General features: G+C 44.1%; 1 protein-coding gene across 4 annotated transcripts in view; it reads right to left on the bottom strand.

The window, feature by feature from the left end:
* Window positions 1–22,538, bottom strand: part of ARHGAP10 (Rho GTPase activating protein 10) — a 334,513-nt gene that overhangs the window by 82,872 nt on the left and 229,103 nt on the right. For all 4 annotated transcript variants that reach the window (XM_029235052.1, XM_029235053.1, XM_029235054.1 and 1 more), the window contains 2 exons: window positions 17,982–18,087; window positions 16,403–16,562 (listed from right to left, as the gene is read on the bottom strand). In XM_029235052.1, coding sequence (XP_029090885.1) covers window positions 16,403–16,562; window positions 17,982–18,087 — 266 coding nt within the window. The remainder of the gene's footprint in view (window positions 1–16,402; window positions 16,563–17,981; window positions 18,088–22,538) is intronic.

Below are 22,538 nucleotides of genomic sequence, written 5' to 3'. Positions count from 1 at the left end.
CCATTTGGTGGTCTCTAGGCCTTTTCCTCCGTTTGGCTGATACCAAAGGGTTTTCTCCCTTTTTTAACCTATTTTTGGTTTATATTGCAACATTTTGAGATCTGTCTTTACCTTTATGCCACCAGAAAGCATGTGTCTGAGACAATAAATGGACGATAAATAATACTGATAAATACATAAGTATTTACCAGTAAAAAGTAAATAAGAGTAATAAACCATCACATGTGGAAACCTATAACTTGATAAACTTCACTTCCCCCACTCTGCATATTGTATTAATGGGCCACATGTTTTTATTACATTATTTCAATACCACCCAAGTTAATTTCACCTAGAGCAGGGGTTCCTTAACTGAGGTCTCTTCAGTGTTAGGATATGCCCTAAAGTCATACACAAATGGCATATATGCATTTGGATTTTTTCAGAAAGTGGGATCATTACCTTTCAAATTCTCAAATTCAAAGGGGTACAAAGCATAAAAACTGGTTCAGAATCGCTGACCTAGAGTAATGAACAGGAAAGCTGCCAAGAATGGAGAACTATAAGCAATTTACAATAGGTTGGATTCATCTGAATAATAAAATCAAAAGAATTTTAAGTTACGTGGAATTGGGCTAAAGCCACAGCAGACTTCCAAAAAAGTTCAACTGTGGATGTGTTTGTGGCCCTGGGCATTGTAGGAAACAATCCTGCAGGAACCATGGAATAAAATGATTATACACATGAAACAATTATCACTCCAAGGACCTTTCTACATCAATCTATCCATAAGTACAGCAGACTCTGAGCTTATTAGCACATTAATCACAAATGACTTAATTCCTTCATTAAATTTTGAAAATTATGACTAATCCTCTTAGTGGTCATTTCCCCCTAAAAAGAAATGACATTCCAGAGAAACCAAGCATTTGAAGACTTCCCTGGAGAAAGAATGTCTCCACTTTTACTTACTGCTGAGGTAGGGGGAAAAAAAAAAAAAAAAAGGCTTCCCTGGTGGCGCAGTGGTTGAGAGTCTGCCTGCAGATGCAGGGGACACGGGTTCATGCCGCAGTCCGGGAAGATCCCACATGCCACGGAGCGGCTGGGCCCGTGAGCCATGGCCGCTGGGCCTGCGCATCCGGAGCCTGTGCTCCACAACGCGAGAGGCCACAACAGTGAGAGGCCCGCGTACCGCCAAAAAAAAAAAAAAAAAAAGCACAGACTATAAATACATTCCATTTTCAATACACACAAAAAGAGCAAAGTTGATTCAGCAACAAACAAAAGGGAACAGGAGGTAGATATAGAGAATAATAATATACTTGAGATTACGATCCAGATTTTGAGTGAGTTTCTGATGTGCACTGTTTCTTTCTATGAACATAGCACAGAATTACTATCATTTACAAAGGATTATAAATCTTCCTCCAAACCTATTAATTCAACCACTTTAGAGGTTTGGTTTGGCACCATCTACAGTCTGTAGCCCATGTGCACTTTTGGTAATTAAGAGTAAGGAATAATGATGACAAACAACACACCAGCTGTGCAGTGATGAATAAGAACTTTCTCATGCACACAACCAGGCGCTGGCATGTGTGGCTCAAGCGACTATAGAATGCTCATGACTTTATGAAATCAAATACAGAGATTTCCTTTATGACTCCCACACATTCCAACAGAGGCATACATAAGCACTTTTTGTTCAATTTAAATTTGGAACTATCCATGCAGTAATATTGACTGAAACACTATGCACCATTTAAGCTCAAAAAGAAAAAAAAAAAATATGGCCTTGTTTTTCTTGGGATGGTTAGAGGGACCACAAGGAATTTTCTTACTGTGTGGCTTCATGGCCTGGAATCCTTTTTGGAAGGAGGCAGGCTATAAATGAATAAAGCAAGCTGTGTGACCTTGGGTTGGTTAATATCAACTCCCCAAGCTTCAGTTTCTTGCCTGAATCTGTAAACTGCAGACAAACCCATGCTTCCTACCCTCTCGGCATTAGCTGGTTGACTCCTGGTCTGAACTAGAGCTAGCCAGTCTGGAGCACCAGGGCTCAGGAAGCCCTTAGAGCCGAGCCTCTTCCGAACATTCTAGTCTGCTAAGGAAAAGGAACCTTGCATTTCATAATTATACCCACCCTATCCCCTGCAGGCCTCGCTCACTGCTGCGAATGGAAGGGGTAAACATCTTCTGAAGAAACAACTAAGGTGGTTCACCAAGGGATGCCTAGTACATGAAGTCTTTCCAGTGCAGAAATGGTCTTAACCTGGCTTTGGACAAAGAAAGCGACTAGCTTCTCAGAGGTCCAAACTCAAACACATTATCTTGAGGCCAGGGAACTAGACTTCGGCTGTGTCAGAGTTAGTTGCACTGTTGTCTTTTTCGCTAAATGCTGGACTTCTGGAAAGCAAGACCTGCTTTTTTTTTTTTAAATCTTTTGTCCCTGTCCATATACTACAAGGCAAGGAGCAGCTTTTAAAATGTTTGTTGAAAGAATATTGAACTGGGTAAAAGAAATGATGCCAACACCAAATATCAGATCACTTAACTTTTATCATCAATCATTTCAGACACATATATACAAGTAAAAATAATACTATAACGAACTCCTATGTCCACATCACCTACCTACATCAGTCACTAACCGATGACCAATTTTAGTTCATCCACATCACCCAGATTATTTTGAAGCAGATTCCAGGCTATGTACTGTATACACATATCTTTAGGAAGCTTTAGGTGATTAGGTTTTACTTTACTCTAGAATTCCAGATACTTTTATGTTAGCGTAACAACAAACACACACTTCTGCTTCAAGATCAACAGAATTCACCACTACCTGGTCAGGGGAGGACGGAAGTAAAAAATCAACCCTCCCCCTAAATCGCTCTGGATTAGGGGGTACTTTTAGTATGGATATCATTAAGATATCCACCCCCCCCCAAAAAAAAGGCGAGTTAGGTAATAATTTTTCAAATATCTGCATGAAAAGAAATAATGACCTTGAGAAAGCTCGTGGGAGGAGGCAGACAATGTTAATACTCGATGGAAAGCTCACCTAAGGAATACGGACTAAAGGCTGCAGGGACTTCTTCAAATTTTCTAACAAAAGGGTTTTCTGAAGAACATTCCAGAAGATTAAATGGAAGGAGTGGATCTGAGGAGTGTCGGTGTCACCCAGATACCACGATGCCCAAGCTGAGACAAGGAGGTGGGTTTTGACCAGATGCAAAAGGGAGGGGGCAGGACAGACATGATAGCACCTTGATCCTTGAGACAACATGGGGTCCCAAAGACAGCACTCAACAGAGCTTAAGGCTGAAAACAGAAACAAAGCTAAGAAAACTGATTCCTGCCCTTTGGGGTCACCCTTATGGAGAAATCAACCAAGTGGAAAGTTAAAACAAGGAAGGCTTTTGAGGGGCGTTTCATACTGTGCCGAATTAATCCAGTGACATAAGGCGGCATGGCTTGAAATTTACTTAACCTGTACAGACCACATCCTTCTCGATTCCCGTGCGCCTCGGCAAAACTCACCCCGCACTTTTCAACAGTGCTGACAATGGGCACTTCCCTGCTAGAATGAGGAAGGTGCTTCCAAAGCGAAAGAGGAAGGGCTCTGAATCCCAATGACAGAGAACATCCTTGCAGGAGAAATAGGAACTCACCCTCACCGCTGCCCTTCAAGCTCCTCACCGTGGCAGGTAAAAGATGCCCGGTGTACAGAAAAGAGGAAACGGGGCAGGCCTAGGAAGGCCATCCTTAGAAAACCCTGCTTGCAAAGCTGGTCCCTGGTTGACGTCTGGGAACTTGGCTGATCAACAGTTCTCTAAACTGAAATGAAACATTCCCAAAATGCTTAGGAGGGCCCACTGTGCCTCAACCGTCTCCACATAAATGTGCACGCGCCGGTGTGATGCGGAACACTGGCTTTCCTTCTGGGAGTCTGGATTTCGCTACCCGCTCAGCAAAGGATGCCGATATGACTATCTCCCGACAGGCACTGAGTCTCTAAGGCGCTTCCCTGAACAGACACGTTATACGCTTGTGGCTGCATTTTCTGTGCTGGGGGAAGAGTCCGCTGTGTGTGACCCCTCTGAGGAGGTGAGAGCATAAGGAAAATTCCAGTGATTCCTCCAGACCCCAGCTGTGTCGTCATCTTCTCCTTGGCATGTCCTCACTACATCACGGTGACAAACCTAAGCTGTGAGTACAACCACACGCTGAGTCCAATGAGCCCTTCCAGCAAATCCCGGGACACAGGAGTGGTCTTGAGGACCCCGGACACACCCAAGGAGGCAAGCACTAGACTTAATGGGAAGACCTCGATTTGGAGGACCCTCAGTGGCAGCCTGCTTCATCAAGCAGTCACTGTACCCACTCTGACTTTTAGCTCCAGTGGAAACCGGAGGATGAATGGAAGTCTAGGAGAAAGAGAACAGTTACGCCCCAGGGTCCACGAGCTAAGACCGTCAACCCTTCGTCTACCCGTTTGGCAGTTGGGTAGGACGTCAGTGTTTGCTATACTAAAGACGCAGGAGCTGAGACACTAGCACATGGTCGATTATCACTGACTAAATGCAGCAGTGGGGTTTCAAAACGGGTTTAACTTCAGGGAAATGTGAAAGAATTCAAATGAGATAACGAGGCTGCTGTAGGAAGACCTGACCTGGACAGAGGGGCCTTCTTCAAACTGCCCCGGAGCTGATTTCCACCCTCTGCCCCTTGTGGCAGAAGTCTGAACACCAGCACATCTCAAAATAATACAAAGGGGCTGCCTTTGGCTGTTTAAGCACAATGCCTTTCCGTGGGGACTCCTACTGTCTACGGCCCAGCCAAGCAATCAATACTTCCATGAAAGGTTTCCTTGGTGGCTGGTCCCAAGTGGGGAACATAGGAAACATCCTCTGGGGTGAAGTGAGAGAGTGGCACTGACATATATACACTACCAAATGTAAAATAGCTAGCTAGTGGGAAGCAGCCGCATAGCACAGGGAGATCAGCTCGGTGCTTTGTGACCACCTAGAGGGGTGGGATAGGGAGAAGATATGGGGATATATGGATACATACAGCTGATTCACTTTGTTATACAGCAGAAACTAACACAACATTGTAAAGCAATTACACTCCAATAAAGATGTTAAAAAGAATAAATAAAGTATGAATCCTTACCTGACCCCCGCCCAGTTCCTGAGCAGAAGTGTGGAAAATAAGTCACCAGCAAAAGGCAAGAAAAGTCGAGCCTGAAGAAATGCTCTGGACCTTAACTCCTCATGGATTATCCTGCAGCTCTTGGTTTCCCTATGGTTCTAGGTTCTTGACCTGGGAGTCCCCAAAATTCCTAAAATTGTATATATATATTTTTTTGTGTATATATACTATACTGCTTTCTGGGAACAGGACCCAAAGCTTTCTTTAAATTTTCAAGGTGGGTCTTAATGTAGTAAGGCTTCAAAACTACTGCTCTTTATAGAGGAAAAGGATGTTGGATGCATGAGTGGACTTTAAAATGTCAACTGACTGACTGAACAGCAGACCAGAGGACCATCCTGCCGGGAGATGTATAAGAACACAGTGGGGGGTACAATACTGGAGACCAAGCATTAGGAAAACAATTACCTGGCCAAAAAAGAAATGATATGAGAATTGAGAAGAAAGCCATTTCCGGTTTCAACCTTGGTCCAAGAGGAGAAAACTGAAGAAGAAAGTTAAAGAAGGTCTAATCATATAGTTATGGGAACCGACCAACAAGTTAAGATTTGGGTGACCTCAAAGTACCAGTTTCTACCTAAAACTGCGTCGACCAGACCCACTTGCTCTGTTTTCATAAGGACTGGGTGCAAGGAGCAGCTGACCTCAAGGACATACAGGGGCTACGTGAAGTCACTGAAACATAGACTGAGCCAAAAGCAAAGCTAATGAATAAACTATCTGTGAATTTATCAAACTGGCCAGAACCCTGCACTGTGTATTTTCTCACACTCTCCAAAGACGACTTGGTTGCAACCAAAATGTTACCAAGCTGACATAATTAAACAGGGATTTATTAAAAGGAGTAGCAGAAAGCAGAAAGAGCTGGAACTCAACACTTGCCTGAATTAGGAGCTTGAGGCCATCAAGAGTCAACCAACAAGTCTCCGCTTCTCGCCTCTGCATCCCTCTTGGGATCAGCTTCCCGATCCTTCCCAGAGCACTGCCTTCCTCCACTTGGTACTGGACTCATCCCAGGGGTTCTTCAGCCCCAAGCCCAAAAGCCACCTCACAGTAACGGGCTGCATTTCTCCACATCCCAACTCCAAATCTCTAGAAGACAGAATCTCACTCAGCCCAGATTCCAGCATGTCTGCTCTTCTGCATCAGATGGCCTAAATCAGCAGACCTAAGTAAGAGGAGCACGACGTCACACAAACGTGCTGGAGGGGTCGACCTCCACAGCAAGCCGCTGGGGGCTGGGCTGTCCGCTAGGACATATTTGTACTAAATGACTTACAGGACACTACAGATGAGGGGGGACGGTCTAGAAAAATGCCCTTTTCCCAGCCCTGTCTACAAAGCAGCAGGAGATCTTTCCAGGAGAAAGAAGGAGAAAAAAAAAACCTTTTCTCTGCAAGTATCCTAGACTGATGCAAATGGCTATGTTATCATGGTACAGGCTTCAACAATACACACACTATATGATACAAACTTATCATTTTTAATTCTAAAGGTTTTGCTAAAAACATGTAGCTTATTCTCAATCCTCTGGTTTATAGTTTTGAAAAATCAGTTCTTTACGTATTATTGAACTGATAACTCCATATTTATGTTTTCCCACTTATACTATTCGGTGTAATTTTAGATATCGGAAAATATGTGAGACATCAAAATACTGTTTTTAGTGATGTAGTTCAATCTACATATATTCCAGATCTGCTGTTCCTGAGCATCAGAATATTGCAGCCCTGCCCATTAGGCAGTGACCCTGAACACAAAGCCTTCCACTGAAAGCCATTTAGAATGGAAGGAGCAGCAGTAGAGTGGAAGGTTTGACAGCTCCAACCTCTGAGCCAGACAGTCCTGGGTTCCAATCCCAGTGTCGCCATTTCCCGGCTGCGTGACCGTGGGCGAATTTCACCCTAAGCCCCATTTTCCAAATTGTAAAATAAGGATGATAACGTCTACCTGAGACGTTAGACATATAGGGTCGCTGAGCAGGTACTAAACGAGATCATGATGTAGAACACAGTATGAGCACTTGATAAGTATCAGGCAGACTGTTATCCTATTTTTTTAATTTTTATTTTGCGGTACGCGGGCCTCTCACTGTTGTGGCCTCTCCCGTTGCGGAGCACAGGCTCCGGACGTGCAGGCTCAGCGGCCATGGCTCACGGGCCCAGCCGCTCCGCGGCATGTGGGATCTTCCCGGACCGGGGCACCAACCCGCATCCCCTGCATTGGCAGGCGGACTCTCAACCACTGTGCCACCAGGGAAGCCCTGTTATCCTATATTAATGATGCTGATGGTGATGAAGACGAGGAGGGTCACCAGGGTTTAGCTAAAGCTTTCATCAATGGTGAGGCTGAGAGGCCTTGACCCCGCCTGCCGAGCCTAGAAAGAATGCATCTCAGAAGTGGGCTGTATGTCACAGGGAAGCCACCTGAGCAGCGGGAAGAAGGCCAGGTGAGAGGAGTTTGCTTTCCCGTCCTCACCCACTGGGTGTAACAGTCATTTACATAACAATCATCCTGGGTCTCTCAAAATACAAACAAGTCAGCGCTGAAAAGAAATGAGTTACCAAGCCGTGAAAAGATGTGGGAGAACCTTAGATGCACAGTACTCAGTAAGAGAAGCCAATCTGAAAAGGCTCACACTGTATGAGTCCAAGTATATGACATCTGGAAAAGGCAACACTGTAAAGACAGTAAAAAGATCAGTGATGGATGGGCTTCCCTGGTGGCGCAGTGGTTGAGAGTCCACCTGCCGATGCAGAGGACGCGGGTTCGTGCCCCGGTCCGGGAAGATCCCACATGCCGCGGAGCGGCTGGGCCCGTGAGCCATGGCCACTGGGGCTGCGCGTCCAGAGCCTGTGCTCCGCAACGGGAGAGACCACAACAGTGAGAGGCCCACATACCGCAAAAAAAAAAAAAAAAAAAAAAAAAAAGGTCAGTGGTGGCCAGGCTGGCGGGTGGGGAGGGCATGGGTGGGAGGAGATGAACAGACTGAGCACAGGATTTTCAGAACCGTGAAAACACACTGATGATCGTGATGAATACGTGTCATACGCATTTGGCCTAACCCAAGAAGGTACAACACCAAGAGCGAACCCTAAGTAAACTCTGGTGATAATGACGTGCCAGGGTGGGTCCCTTGGCTGTAACAAATGGAGGAGGCTCTGCACGCATGGGGGCGGAGGGGATGGTACTGGAAATCTCTGTACCTTCCTCTCAATTCTGTTATAAACCTAAAATGGTTCTAAAAAATACAAAGTCTTTTGAAAAACACAAATAAGTCATTACAGTTGTTTCATATGAAATGTGTATATTTACACACACATTATCGGACAGCTACAGTGTAGATGTCAGGAGTAGGCTTTGGAGGCAGACAGACGGAGTTCAAACCCCAGCCTGGCCACTTGGGCAATTCACTGAGCCTCGTTTTCCTCATCCGTAAAACAGCCCACCTCCCCCTCAGCAGCAGTCTCTGCTGCACAGGCACTTCAGCTTTCCCTCTTTCGCAGGTGAGGGACCTGACGATGAGGTTACGTGGGGGGCCCGGGTCACCAAAGTCACACAACTTGGTGCAGCTGAGATTCCAACCCAAGGAATTCTCCTTTTGAGCTGGCTCTGCTACATTCTGTGATACTGTCAGCAGACTATTTCAATAAAATGTCACACGAGGAGCGGAGCCTAGGTACCAGCACATAATCATCCCTCTGCTGGCTGAGATTATTACTGTTCTCAACTTTGTCTTGAGAGATACGGAAGAGACAGCTCTGAAAGCCGGTTTCTTTTTTTACAAAGAAAAGTTAAAAGGGGGCGCTTCGTCCATGCAAAAGCCAAGCCCATAAGCACCCTACACTCTGCTGTCCCCTAAGGAAAGTCAAGGTTGCTTCTCTAGGGCCCACCCACACACACCACGCCACGCCCACCCCACACGCTTACATCCTTATTTTCCCTTCCAAGGACTCTGGGTATTGCTGGGAATATAAACAACATAAAATTGTTTCCTCCTCACCACTTTGAATGCCACCAACACTGATTCAGTGTCAATTGCCAAGCACAGAGACAAGCTCGAAGGACCTGTCTTTGCAGCTCTGCGTCTCCAAGGTCTCTGGCTGAGACTTTCAGAGTGGGCCAGGCCTCAGCCATCTGCCAGCTTTCCTCCAACTCCTCAGACCCATCTCTACTAGGAACACAGTCTCATTATTACAAATATTATGGAGTTCTGCCTTCTGTTGAATCAAAAACTCACCTCCCAGCAAGTTCCACTCACTTGGACCGAGTATGCTTTCTTAGACAACAGAGAATAAACCTCCCCGCCCCGCTTTCTACACCGTAGCTCTTCGATCTTCCTGAGACAGTCCCAGTGCCTTGTCTCTACTGGACAGGAAAATGCTACAGAATTTGCTTGCATCAAACCACTCTAGTCCCATGGGAAAATATTATCTACCATCTCCAGAGCTATATAGCACAGCACACAGCAGAGACATCCCATGCCGGAGCTAAACGAAAAGAGCAGAAGACAATGTCATTATTATTTTCCAACTCTCCTTAAAGGAACGAGAAAGACCAAGCTTTCTGTGCTTTTAAAGCTTCTTTCTAAACACACCAGAAAACGCACAGCCCTGTTGAGAAAAAAAAAAAAAAAATGTAACAGTAAAGTACGTTTTCATCGCTGTGCCAAGGAGGACATTTATGAAAACTGCAAGGGGAAAAGAAAAAAAAAAAAACCTTTGAAAATTTGTCAAATATTCTTGCTGCAGGATTTGACCTCTAGGCTGAGTGGTCATGACTCAGGCAGACACCAACTTTTAGAAACTTTGGAGTTTTATTGTCGTTGCTGGTGCTTAAGACATTTCTTTTCCTGTCGCATGAAAACTGCTGCTGCCTAGCAACCCAGGGCCAGCAAAGCTCAATCAAGATGCAGTTCAGGCTGGATTCTTTTTTAAAAAGAATTCTTTTCCCCATTAAATGACAAGCATGCCCTAAGACTGGAAGGTTCCTCGCACTCAGTGAAAAATGGTTTGCATGCTACTCACTTGGGCCTCACTAGCATTAAAGGATGACAGAGATCAACCCGCAGGAGAGAGCCAGGCTGGGTGTGGTTTCTGAAGCTTCAGGAATGGAGGAACGGGCTGCCCTGTACCCAGAAACAGACCACACGTGGACTGCAGGTGGGGCCTGAACAGGGAATCCATCCCACCATGAACCTGGGAGCAGAGACACGTTCTTCTAGCTTTTGGCAAAGACAGGAGGATGCAGGTCAGAAAGTCAGTCCCAAGGTTAACAAAAGTGATGCACTGCAACACTGGATACCCTCGTCCATGTGCATGTAATTTAATATTCTGGGGATTACGCTGGACACCTGAGGGGAAATGTATACGTCCTTCTCACCTTTACTGTTTCTAGGTTCCTCTATGACTGCAGGACACAGCCTATTCAAGAACTCTGCAACCTATGTTACAAAGATGCTTTGATAAAGCACAATCTACTGAAGAAACTCGTGAACAAGAACGTGGTCAGCCTTTTCCAACAAAGCGTCACCATCCCGAACGGCCTCCGTTTTCTCACCAGGAAAAACGAGACAGACTGACACAGAGCTCACTTCAAAGGTGAATATGCTTCTTTTAGCAAACTTATAGGAATCCTCACCAAGGAAAAGTTTTTTTTTTGTTTTTTGCGGTACGCGGGCCTCTCACTGTTGTGGCCTCTCCCGTTGCGGAGCACAGGCTCCGGACGCGCAGGCTCAGCGGCCATGGCTCACGGGCCCAGCCGCTCCGCGGCATGTGGGATCTTCCCGGACCGGGGCACGAACCCGCGTCCCCTGCGTCGGCAGGCGGACTCTCAACCACTGCGCCAACAGGGAAGTCCGGAAAAGTTTTATGTAAACAAACTCTTAGCACCTTGTGGTCCACAGAAACTGTACTACATAAAGGCTAATACTAGAAAAAAAAACCCAAAAAACTTCATAACCTACTGACCCTCAGAGAATCAGTGACCATGAAAGCAACCTATCACACTGAAAATCCAACAAAAATCCTTAACAAGATAAATATAACCTGGATTATAACTACATTATGGCATGTATTTTGTAAAGTGATTTGGTTGAGAGTAACATTATGTACCTTGCTTTATATAAATTGGCAGTTTAAACATTAACATAAAACAAGGCAGATATGAAAAGAGAACCACCCTGATATGTTTTTTTGTGTTTTTTTTGATGATTCTCAAAGGCTCTTCTGAATCTTCAAGGGCCCCGAGGGACTGAGGCAGGGCAGAGAAAAGGCTGAGTCACATTATAAATATATATTTCTTTTATGACATTAAAAATGTATAAAATAGCAGAATAGGCTCAATTTAAACAGATCCTGTAACTCGACAGGGTTCTTTACACACCTGTTTAACGAAGTTCCTCTAAAGACAGCCCCCACCCCAGCTGTGAGCTAACAGGTGATCAGAATATGAGAATAATAAGCAAGCCGTGGACAACGCAGGTGTACGCGTCCTCCGTCATCCTTCCTTTCCCTGTCACGGCTGCTCTGACTTTTCCTCCCATCTGTTCTTCTGTCACATGGGAAAAACTGGAAGTAGATCCAGACTTATTATCATCCATTCCTGAACACTCACACGTTTAAGGCCTTACAAGTTGCTCTCAACAGACATCTCACTCTTGGAGAGAACACACCTTCCACTAGTCCTCATACTTGCCCATCTCCTGACAGCAACTGGCATCACTGACAACACCCCTTGACCACCCTGACACTGAACTCGTCTGGGCTTCTTCTGGCTCCTCTTTTATCACTAAGAGTAAAATCTCATTATTTCTCAAAGATATTGTTCTTCTCCTCTCTGAGTCATGAAAGCTTTGGGGTCGGACAATCCTTAGTGCAAACCCAGGCGTTGCCACTCACTAGCTGTGTGGCCGTGAGCATGGGATCTTTTACCCTTCGGTTTTTCTCATATGCATAAAGGGATAAGGTATGTAATATGAATTCTGTACACATATAAGGATACCATTACATATATATACGCAATGGGCATTACACACACACACACACACACACACACACAGGTCATATGAGATAAACACCGTATATAACAGACGCACCAAGGAATTCTTTCTCACATCTATCTCATGTCTTTACACCATATGGTACAACTTCCTCCCACTAAATTCTCTCCCCAGGTTGAGCCCCACATCTCCAACTGTCTGCTGGGCTTATCGCTGGATATCCAGACAACAACTAAAATTCTGCATGTTATAAACGGAACTCACCTTCTGCCCCAAACCCATTTTTCCCCTCCTTCCATTAATAACACCAATATTCTCCCAGGATGCAATATTCAGCATCATTTATAACACCTTCTTCTGAGGTACAAATGCAGTGCCTGGACTGTGTCTATCCCGCCTCACAAACTGATGCTCTCCACCTGTAACTCACCACTCTCACGACCATGCCATGCGACCTCTCACCTGGTCTTTTATTCCTCTACTTTCTGTTGCCAACCCTGCTGCCAGGTTAAGCACGAGAGGCTTAATCTTAAAAACCACGAGAGGCCCTGATACCTCTAAAATTAGATCCAAAGTCCTAAGGTGGCCGTCTGAAACTCCCCACACCTGGCCCGGATCTCCTTCCAATCTCATCTTGTACCGCTCGCCCCTGTGCCAACAGGAGCCTCGTGTTCCCAGAACACACACCTGCTCTGTTTCTCTGATGACATGATGCCCCACACCTGAAGTGTCCCCTTAAAACACCTCCACCTGTTCAAACTCCATTCTAAAACCTACTCAAATCACCTCTTCAGGAAACGTTCCAGATTCCCCACAGGTGGACATAAACTCTCCTCGGGAGTCTCGGCGGCTCTCTCTCTATCTGTGTGAGAGCGCTTACTCTCCACCATTTCTTCTTTTCCCTACAGGACTGTCTTCACTTCTCCCAAATCTCACACCATGTCTGATTCAGAGCAGGCACTCATGACAGATGTACTGAATTAATCCGTAACAAGTACAGTCCGTCCTCCGTGGGTTCCCCATTAGCGGATGTAATCAACAGCAGATCGAAAATATTTGGAAAAAAAGGTTCCAGAAAGTTCCAAAGAAGCAAAACTTGCATTTGCTGCATGCTGGCAACTACTTACATAGCATTTACACTGTATCAGGTATTATAAGTAATCTAGAGATGACACAGTACGTGGGAGAATGTGCATAGGTTATATGTAAATACTCTGCTATTTTATATAAAGGACCTGAGCATCCGTGGATTTTGGTATCCGCAGGGGGTCCTGGAACCAATCCCCCCTCCCAGATACCGAGGGACAACTGTATACTTTAAGAACAAAACATATGCAGAACTCACACATTTCTGACGCACAACCCCAATTTGAAAATCCTTGGGAATTTCACAGTACCCTTTCCACCTGGGAAATGCAATTTTCTGGTTTGCAAGGGAAGAAAGAACTTGATAATTTTTTTGGCCCGCGAACACTTCTTTTAAAACAACATCTTAATGTACTGAGTGGAAATGAAGCCAAAACATATGGATTAAGTTTCCTATAAAGTACATATGGATTTTATGAAAACAACAAAGAGGCTTGGATAAAACGTGATCTCCAAAGCAGATTAACCAAGGGTCTTTTTCTAACTCCAAAATTAATCTGGAGCTTTCTTGCTTTAATTATATGTTGAAAGTTTCCTTTTCTGACATAGTGACTTTCCTAGTCAGAGTTAACATTTTTCGCATTCCTAGGGAAGAAAAATAAGTAACTGAGGAAAAGAAAACATTTTCCTTCTACTGTCATTACCGCCCCCCCCAATTCCTTCTCCTTCATAGACACCACCTAGGCCGTTTCATTTCATTGCTAGTTTCCCCTCCTTTTTTTAATTATAATTTTGTTTCCTTCCTCACGAGACTATTCTTCTTAACGTTTGCTATCCTTCCTCCCTCTCTCTTTTTCTCTTTGTTCTCAAACATTAAGAGGAGCCGTATCTCTCCCTCACTACATTCAAGTAATACACCAGCTCCTTTGGGTGGTGCACGTGGATCAGTTGTCAGGGAAACGTATGGCTCAGCTGGGGCCGGACATCCCTACAAGGTGTTTCTACGCAATCACCCTTGCTAGCAGAAATACTCCTCCTCATAGCAGAGCCTGGGCTCCGAAGTGAAGACCACTTGAGCATGAACAATGAGCTGGGAGTGACAGTGACAGTGGACAAGGATGAAATTGAAGGGGTGAATAAAGGGGTAATAGGGATATTAAGTTCTCAAAAATGTTCACTAATCCAAGCTAACTGCCCCTACCCAGCCCCAAGCAACCCTCTGCTTCCAAAGCTAAACTCACACACTCAATGAAGCATCTGAAAGTCACCTCCTCTTGGTAGGAAACCTCAGGACTGCAATCAGTATTGGTTGTGCGTTCACGGCACTATCTAGCCTGGCCACCGAAAGGGAGAGAGGGAGAACCGAAAGCCCTCTACTTCGTTCAATAAAGCTCCGTCTCCGGGAGTGGGCCCAGCTCCATCTGCTGTTAACTATTATAATTGGCTCGCCAACGCCACTTGGAATTCCTATGAGATTGGTTAACAAGGTGAAAGCAGCCCTATCTATTTCCCAGCAGAAAAAAATCGTGTACTTATCTTCCCAGCTTCAAATAAGAGAAGAAAATAGGAAGCTACGGCATTAGATGGAGAACCTTTTATCCAAGAGCAAGACCCAGAACCAGTATTTTCACAAATAAATTGGATAAAAGTTCTCTTAATTGGGATTTAATCTAATGATAGTTGCGCTCCTAAGCATTGCCTCGAAGCTTATAGTCTAATTATTTCTTTTTCTCAAAATGAATAGTAGCCATTGTGCCCTGAAGCTGTCTGGATACTTCCGTACACATTAATGACAGTTTGACGGGGCCATAAGAGGAGGCATAAATGCACCACTAGCTACCAAAAAACAAAACCAAAAACCCCACCAATGTCTGACACACACAAAACAAGCTGCTTTTACCATACGGATAAAGCAAATCTCTAACCAGGTTTCAAGCCTAGCTTTTCAGAGGGAATCGATATTTGCACCAGCTAGAATTGCTCTAGACAACAGCAAACGCAACAAGAGTCCAAGAAATGTTCTCGCAACACTTGTGCAAAAGGACTACACCTCTCTTCATCTGTCTCTTTCCCACTCCCCTGACCCCCAGAAATTTCATTGAATCCATTACTTCACCAAATAAATACTAACCAAGTGCCTACGGAATACCAGGTATTATTCTAAATGTGCAAAAAGATCTTTGCCCTCAAAGATCTAGAAGAAAGAAATAGATAACAACTAGAAAAATAAGTCGATTGCATAATATGTTAGACAGGGATGTGTGCTGTGGGACACAAGTCCCGAAACAGGGCTCAACCCCCTAGATCGTGAACCGCTTTCCATCAGGGACTGTAATGTTCATCTTCACCTCCCAGCACCTAATACATGCTTGGCATATAACGCAATCTCAATATTTTAGAAAATTTATAAACAATTAAAGTTGTTGAACAAGCATTTTAAGTTTTCCAATTCCCTATCTTAAAAGTGAGGAAAGTTATTAGCAAGGTCCTGATCTATATGAACAGAATAAAGGAGGGAAAAATACCTAAAAGTTCTTGAAAGAGTCTATTGTATTTTGAAAAATCATGTATTACCTTGAATACAGAGAAACAAACAACAGGATATGTTACCTAAGATTCATTTTAAACCAGAGATTCTCAACCTGGAGGCCCCGGGTTTGAGGATGCTGTGAATCCCCTGAAATTGTTAGCACAATTGCAGGGAGAGGGACAGTTGTGTGTGTTTTTCTGGGGAGAGTGTGATACAGATTGACAAAAAATGTTTTCCCTGTGTTACAGTAAACAGAATTTCAGTGAGAAACCCAAGGATAGGAACAAAGGCAGCAAAAAACATAAACAGTCCACAATGACACTGCCGATATTCGTTTGTATCCAGATTAAACCTTGCTTCCTTAAACCAGTGAGATAACAGAAGACAGGGTAAGCTTCAGATTTGTGGAACTCCATCCAAAGACAGAAGCTCCATGAGGACTTCTCAGAACCAGGCTCACCATCATATAATAAAATCATTAAATAAAAAGAGAGAGAAGGAAAATCTAAGAGGACAGTTGTACCTCACACAGGGACGAGCCCAAAACAGGAATTCCCTTCTGGAAAAAAAAAAAAAAAAAGCACTTTTACCTTTTCATGGTTTTCAATTAAAATTTCCACGACAATATTCTGAAACTTCAAATCCATGATGGCAGCAACAGTTTCTTCCTGTGGCCTCATCAGAGTTGGTCCAAACACCACTCCTAAATTTGCCACGGTCATGAGGTTCTGCTTGGAGTGATTTGAAACACTAGTAAGATGAGGGGGGGAAGAAAGGTCTCTGGTTAAAAGAAGGGGCAATAACTGTGGCATGTAGAGTATTTTGCAACTCTGTATTTCCCTAAAAACAAGGAGCCAGACTCAACTGTCCTCAGTGTCTGCCACTGAGATCACCGCATCGGGCAAGGCCCCATGTGATGGGGTCCCTGCCTACCTTCCTACCTCCCTTTCTTTGATGCTCTGCTTAACCACAGCATCTTTCTTAATAATTCTATGTGTATGCTAAGCTTGTGTCTCTGAACACCTTCATTTACTGTTCCTTCCTACTTAGAACATTGCTTCTTTCCCCAGGTCATCATACCCTCGCTTCCAGGCACTACTAGACCACATGGCACCTTTGTAAGAATCACCTTCACAAGCACACAGAGCTTGATCAGAACACCCAACTCATCCGTCTCCCAGTACCACTGTGCAGTGAACAACCTGGACAACGGTTCTCAGCAGCCCTGCAACCTAATTCTGGTCCCAACTCAAAAGGTCCCATCCTCAGAAACGAAGTTCCATAACAACCCACTTTACAGTCCAAAACCCAACATATATTCTTTATCCCTCACTCTACTTGGTCTTTTTACCATTTATCACCTGAAATTATTTTATATTTTTATTTTTAATGTTTATTATCTTTTCCGTCTTAGAAAGAAGGGACTTCATGAAAGTAGGGACTTTGTCTATCTTGTTCAACTATGTATCTTTGTATCAGCTAGCACCTTAAGAAGGCATTCAACCAATATCTTCTGGCCAAATGAATGAACAGCTTTACTAGCAGTAGGACCCTTGGAAACTCATAATATCCTCTGGCCTTCAGTTTCTTTTCCATGTGAAATATGGGTTGTAAAACACAGCATTCCTCAGCTTCCTCCCACCTCTAAAATTTTACAATTACAGTGATCTAGGAGTCCTTTATATATGAAGAAAGAGCTAATTTTTCCACTGAATTCTTAGTTTTTGCTTGCTTTGTAAAGAGGGAGTGAAAGGAATAAACTGGATCCTATGAAATAACTACGTATTATTGGATTAAACAAACTTGCAGGACATGTTCAGACTCAGAGTTAGGTAGGTGTGAAACCAAAGCTAAATTTGCTAACAGGCTTATAATCACATTTCCAGAATCTGTAAGCAGGGAAATGTATAAGATTCTCTTTTCTTACTTCAAATCAAACCCTGAGTTGCTGGCAGTGACGTTAAGCAAATAATTATACGACTTCATGAAAGCATCACATTTCATCACTCTTGTCCAAAACACACACAATAAGGCAAGTGTCCAGCCTGCCCTCGCAGGTGTGGTCCCTGGTATTGTGTAAACAGCCCCAGCTCCAAGTGTTACATATCTGACACCACCGCACGGTGCCCAGAGCAAAATAAAGCAAGTTCGGAAGAAAAAGAGGCTTACTTTGTTAAGTGTTTCACCAGAATATCCAACATTTCTTTATTTTTCTCCGGCAGTTTGTGTACCAAGAAATGGATAGCGTTAACACGAGATTCTGGGCTGCCGCTTTCTTTTAAGAAAAGAAAAAAAGAAAGAAAAGAAAAAGAAAAAAAATGGTTAGCAGAGAACTCAGAATCAAATATATTCCTAAAAACAATTACAATAGCTCATCCGTTAAATCTTCAAGCAGATAATTTACATGTATTTTGCCACTTTTCAAAGGAAAAGAAAATCCATCCATCCATCTTTCTCCCTATTATGAATCTTCTAAGCCTCCCCCTATGACGTAATGTCAGCGGGGCTGCAATTAGTGCCTTCCCCTCTGCTGATATTTAAGAAGAGAGGGCGACTACGGATTCTCCCTCTGGCACGCTGCACCTCAAGTCTGCTCCGCGCTTACCCGATGAGTCTAGTCACTGGGTCACTGCCCCACATTGGAATGTAAATAAAATACCAGGATTAGGTTCCTCCCTTTTATGGGTTAAACTTTATCCCCCCAAATGACATGCTGAAACTGCAAACCCTCCTCCACCCCAGTATCTCAGAATGCGACTATTTTTAAATGTACCAGGGATTTGTTTTTATCAGGTGTGGTAAGACACGCAGACATGGAAACAACTCTCAGGAACGAAGATGCTTGTCCTCACAGATCCCTAGAAACGGGAGGCATGGCATGGCATGCAGGGCCGCATGGGGAAGCACCGGGGAGGTCAGGAGGCAATAAGCAAAAGGAAAATGTGGGCAAGAGGGTTTATTGCAGTATCCACGTGAAGGAACAGGCAAGGCAGGGTAAGCAGGCTTAAGACTGGTTGCTGTGAATTTTTTCAGCAGGCTCGGGGGTATAGAGATTGTTCCTGATTACCTGGTTCCTGGCTCTGAGGCAGTTAAGGCAGAAGAATATTGGTCTGGAGTGTTAGAACCCGAAAGATGGGGTCGGGGAGGGAAAAACGGGCTCTGGATTGGTTAGTCTGCACATGGAAAGTGTGCTCAGGTTAAATATCTCTAGGAATTGGTTAGCCCCAGGAAGGGCAGTCTCCCCAGAGTCAGTCAAGCCCCAGATGTCAAAACATTAGAATAATGAGACATACTTGACAGTGTTTATTTGGAATAAGGTCACTGCAGATATCGTTAGTTAAAATGAGACCACAGTGGGGCAGGGTGGTCCTTTAATCCAAGGACTGGTATCCTTATAAGAAAACAAAGACGTAGAGGGAAGATGGCCACATGAAGGCAGACATACGGGAGAGTATCATGTATCAATGGAGACAGAGATTGAAGAGATGCGCCTACAAGCCAAGGAATGCCAAGGATTGCCAGGAAACACCAGAAGGTGGATGGGGCAAGGCTCCTTCCCTAGAGCCTTCCAAGGAAGCATGGCTCTGCTGACACCCTGATTTGGGACCTCACCTCTAGAACTGTGAGAGAATAAATTTCTGCTGTTTTAAGCCATCTGGTTTGTGGTATTTTGTCACAGCAGCTCTAGCGAACAAATATTGAATATATTACCTTTATCCCTTAGACTTTGGTATTAATGATCATCCATGGCTCTTACGAACAATGTGCCCAAATTCCCTTTATTGTGTTGATAGAATATTATGGGACAAATCGACAAAATGCTTGTTATTGAGAATTATGCTAGAGTTGTCAGGGGTGTCAAAGAAGTGACCCATAAGAACTAGGTGCTCCGTTTACCACAGCAGGAAGGAAGGTTACAAATCGCTATGGAAGTTCACAGAGAGCTGCCAGGGATGCTCAGGAAGGTTTCGCATAAGGGAGAATGTTTGAGTCAGGGCTTGAAGAACGAGAGAGGTTTCAGGGAAGGGTGGAACTAAGGAGTGTGGAGTACATTCTGGATTCAGCAAACAGTGTGAGAAAATACACAGCCTATTCAGAGACCGCTCCTAAGCTTGCATAAAGGTGGTCGGGGCCAAACTCTGGTCCGTAAAGACCAATATTACTCAGCCATAAAAAAGAACAAAATAAAAATATATATACATATATAAATTAAAAAATAATAAATAAATAAGAACAAAATAATACCATGTGCAGCAACATGGATGGACCTAGAGACTGTCATACTGAGTGCAGTAAGTCAGAGAAAGACAAATATATGATATCGCTTATAGGTGGAATCTAAAAAAAAATGGTACAAATGAACTTATTTACGAAACAGAAATAGAGTCACAGATGTAGAAAACAAACTTATGGTTACCAAGGGGCAAGTGGGGGAGGGATAAATTGGGAGATCAGGATTGACATATACACACTACTATATATAAAATAGATAACTAATAAGGACCTACTGTATAGCACAGGGAACTCTGCTCAATACTCTGTAATGACCTACCTGGCAAAAGAATCTAAAAAAGAGTAGATATATGTATAAATGATTCACTTTGCTGTACAGCAGAAACTAACACAACATTGTAGATCATCTATACGCCAATAAAAATTAGTTAAAAAAGAGAACTTGTCTTTACTGGTTGCTTCTAAATTAGTCACTGAAAGTAAAGCAAGGAAGGGATATGAGGAGAGTTAAATTGGGGGGAAGACATACCTGACATTTGTAGAGGATGAATCAGAATGGGGAAAATAGCAAACTAAGAGGGAACAGCTATGTGGTCAAGAAGTATTGAGGCAGGAAGGGGCGGGGACTGGGGTGGGGAAAGGGATCAAACTACAAATAAGGAAATAGAGCAAAGAAGTATAGTTTGCAGTCAGATGGTAGAATCACCGCTTCCAAGTGGCCTTGGGCAAGTTACCTAACCTCGCTGGGCCTCAGGGTCCTCACCTGCAAAATGAAGTGAATAGCACTACCTCGGAAGGCCACTTGAGATTCCGTGAGGCGGCATCTTTAAAGCACTTAGCCCCAGCACCTGGCATACAGAGGCACTGGACCGCTGTTAGCAGTCACTGTTGATGTCTGTGTTCCTCTTATGTCAGAGCTACTATGGAAGAGGTAGAATTGACAGGATTTAGCCTCAGACCGGCTATGGGTCAAAGGAAAGAGGCAAAGATGACCGACGTTTCATGTCCTGGTTACCTGGCAGTATGGTCAGTTCTGCTGACAGACAGGAACCCAGGAGGCGAAGTGGGTTTGGGGAGGAAGATAATGGTGGAAGTGATGGAGAAAGTGACATTCAGGGGCTGGTATTCTAGCAGGTATCTGGGAAGGGGAAGAGCTTTAGAGGGAAGCTTTAGAGCTGAAGGCCAGCCACGCTCTCCAAAGGGTGTGACCTCCAGCACGTGGCCAAGGCTGCCTGAGTACTTCAGAGGCTAACAGAGGACGCGGTGGGGAAAAGAGCTCCAAAGACGTACAGGGGAGATGCCCAGGGAGCTAAGCAAAGCACAGGAGGAGGAAGAGACAAGAGGACCAGGGAGTTTCAGGGTCATCAGAAAGTCAAGTGAGAAGAAACCTGCAAAGACTGGGGAGCTAGTGCTATCCAGAGTTACGGGAGACTGGGGAATCGAAAGACAGAGATGGGGGCCACAGCTAAATTTACCAATTTTTACAAAAAAGGAGGTTAAAGAGTGAAGTGCTGAAGAGAATGGGGATGGTGGGATTTCAGACCAATGGTTCAAAACAGAAGAAAGGGAAGGGAAGGGAAAAGGTAAAGCAGATCAAGAACAGGGAATTTGGGTGGGTGGGAGGGAGGGAGACACAAGAGGGAAGAGATATGGGAACATATGTATATGTATAACCGATTCACTTTGTTATAAAGCAGAAACTAACACACCATTGTAAAGCAATTAGACTCCAATAAAGACGTAAAAAAAAAAAAGAACAGGGAATTTGGGTGGGAGGGAGGGAGAAGCAAGAGGTAAGAGACATGGGAACATATGTGTATGTATAACTGATGCACTTTGTTATAAAGCAGAAACTAACACACCATTGTAAAGCAATTATACTCCAACAAAGGTGTAAAAAAAAAAAAAGAACAGGGAATTTGGTGGGGCTTTTTGTTTGGTTTTTATAACTGAGGTGCAATTGACATGTAACATTATATTAGTTTCAGGTGTACAACATAGTGATTCAATATTTGGATACACTGCAAAATGATCACCACAATAAGTTACCAATTTTTTTTCTTGTGATGAGAATTTTTAAGATCTACTCTCTTGGGACTTTCCTGGTGGCGCAGTGGTTAGGAGTCCGCCTGCCAATGCAGGAGACACGGGTTCGAGCCCTGGTCCGGGAGGATCCCACATGCCACAGAGCAGCTAAGCCCGTGTGCTACAACTGCTGACCCTGCGCTCTAGAGCCCGCAAGCCACAACTACTGAAGCCCGCGTGCCTGGAGCCCGCGCTCCGCAGCAGGAGAGGCCACTGCAATGAGAAGCCCACGTGTAGCAACGAAGACCCAATGCAGCCAAAACTAAATACATAAAATAAATTTATATAAAAAAAAGATCTACTCTCTTAACAACTTTCAAATATACAATACAGTATTAGCAACTATAGTCACCATGCTGTACATTACATCCTCATGACTCATTTATCTTTTTTTTTTCTCATTTATCT

This window comes from Monodon monoceros, unplaced genomic scaffold, assembly GCF_005190385.1.
Source record: "Monodon monoceros isolate NGI ecotype Baffin Bay Population unplaced genomic scaffold, NGI_Narwhal_1 Super_Scaffold_20, whole genome shotgun sequence".
Lineage (NCBI taxonomy): Eukaryota > Metazoa > Chordata > Mammalia > Artiodactyla > Monodontidae > Monodon > Monodon monoceros.
Note: the sequence above shows the minus strand (reverse complement) of the source record. Positions and strands in the feature narration are given on the sequence as shown.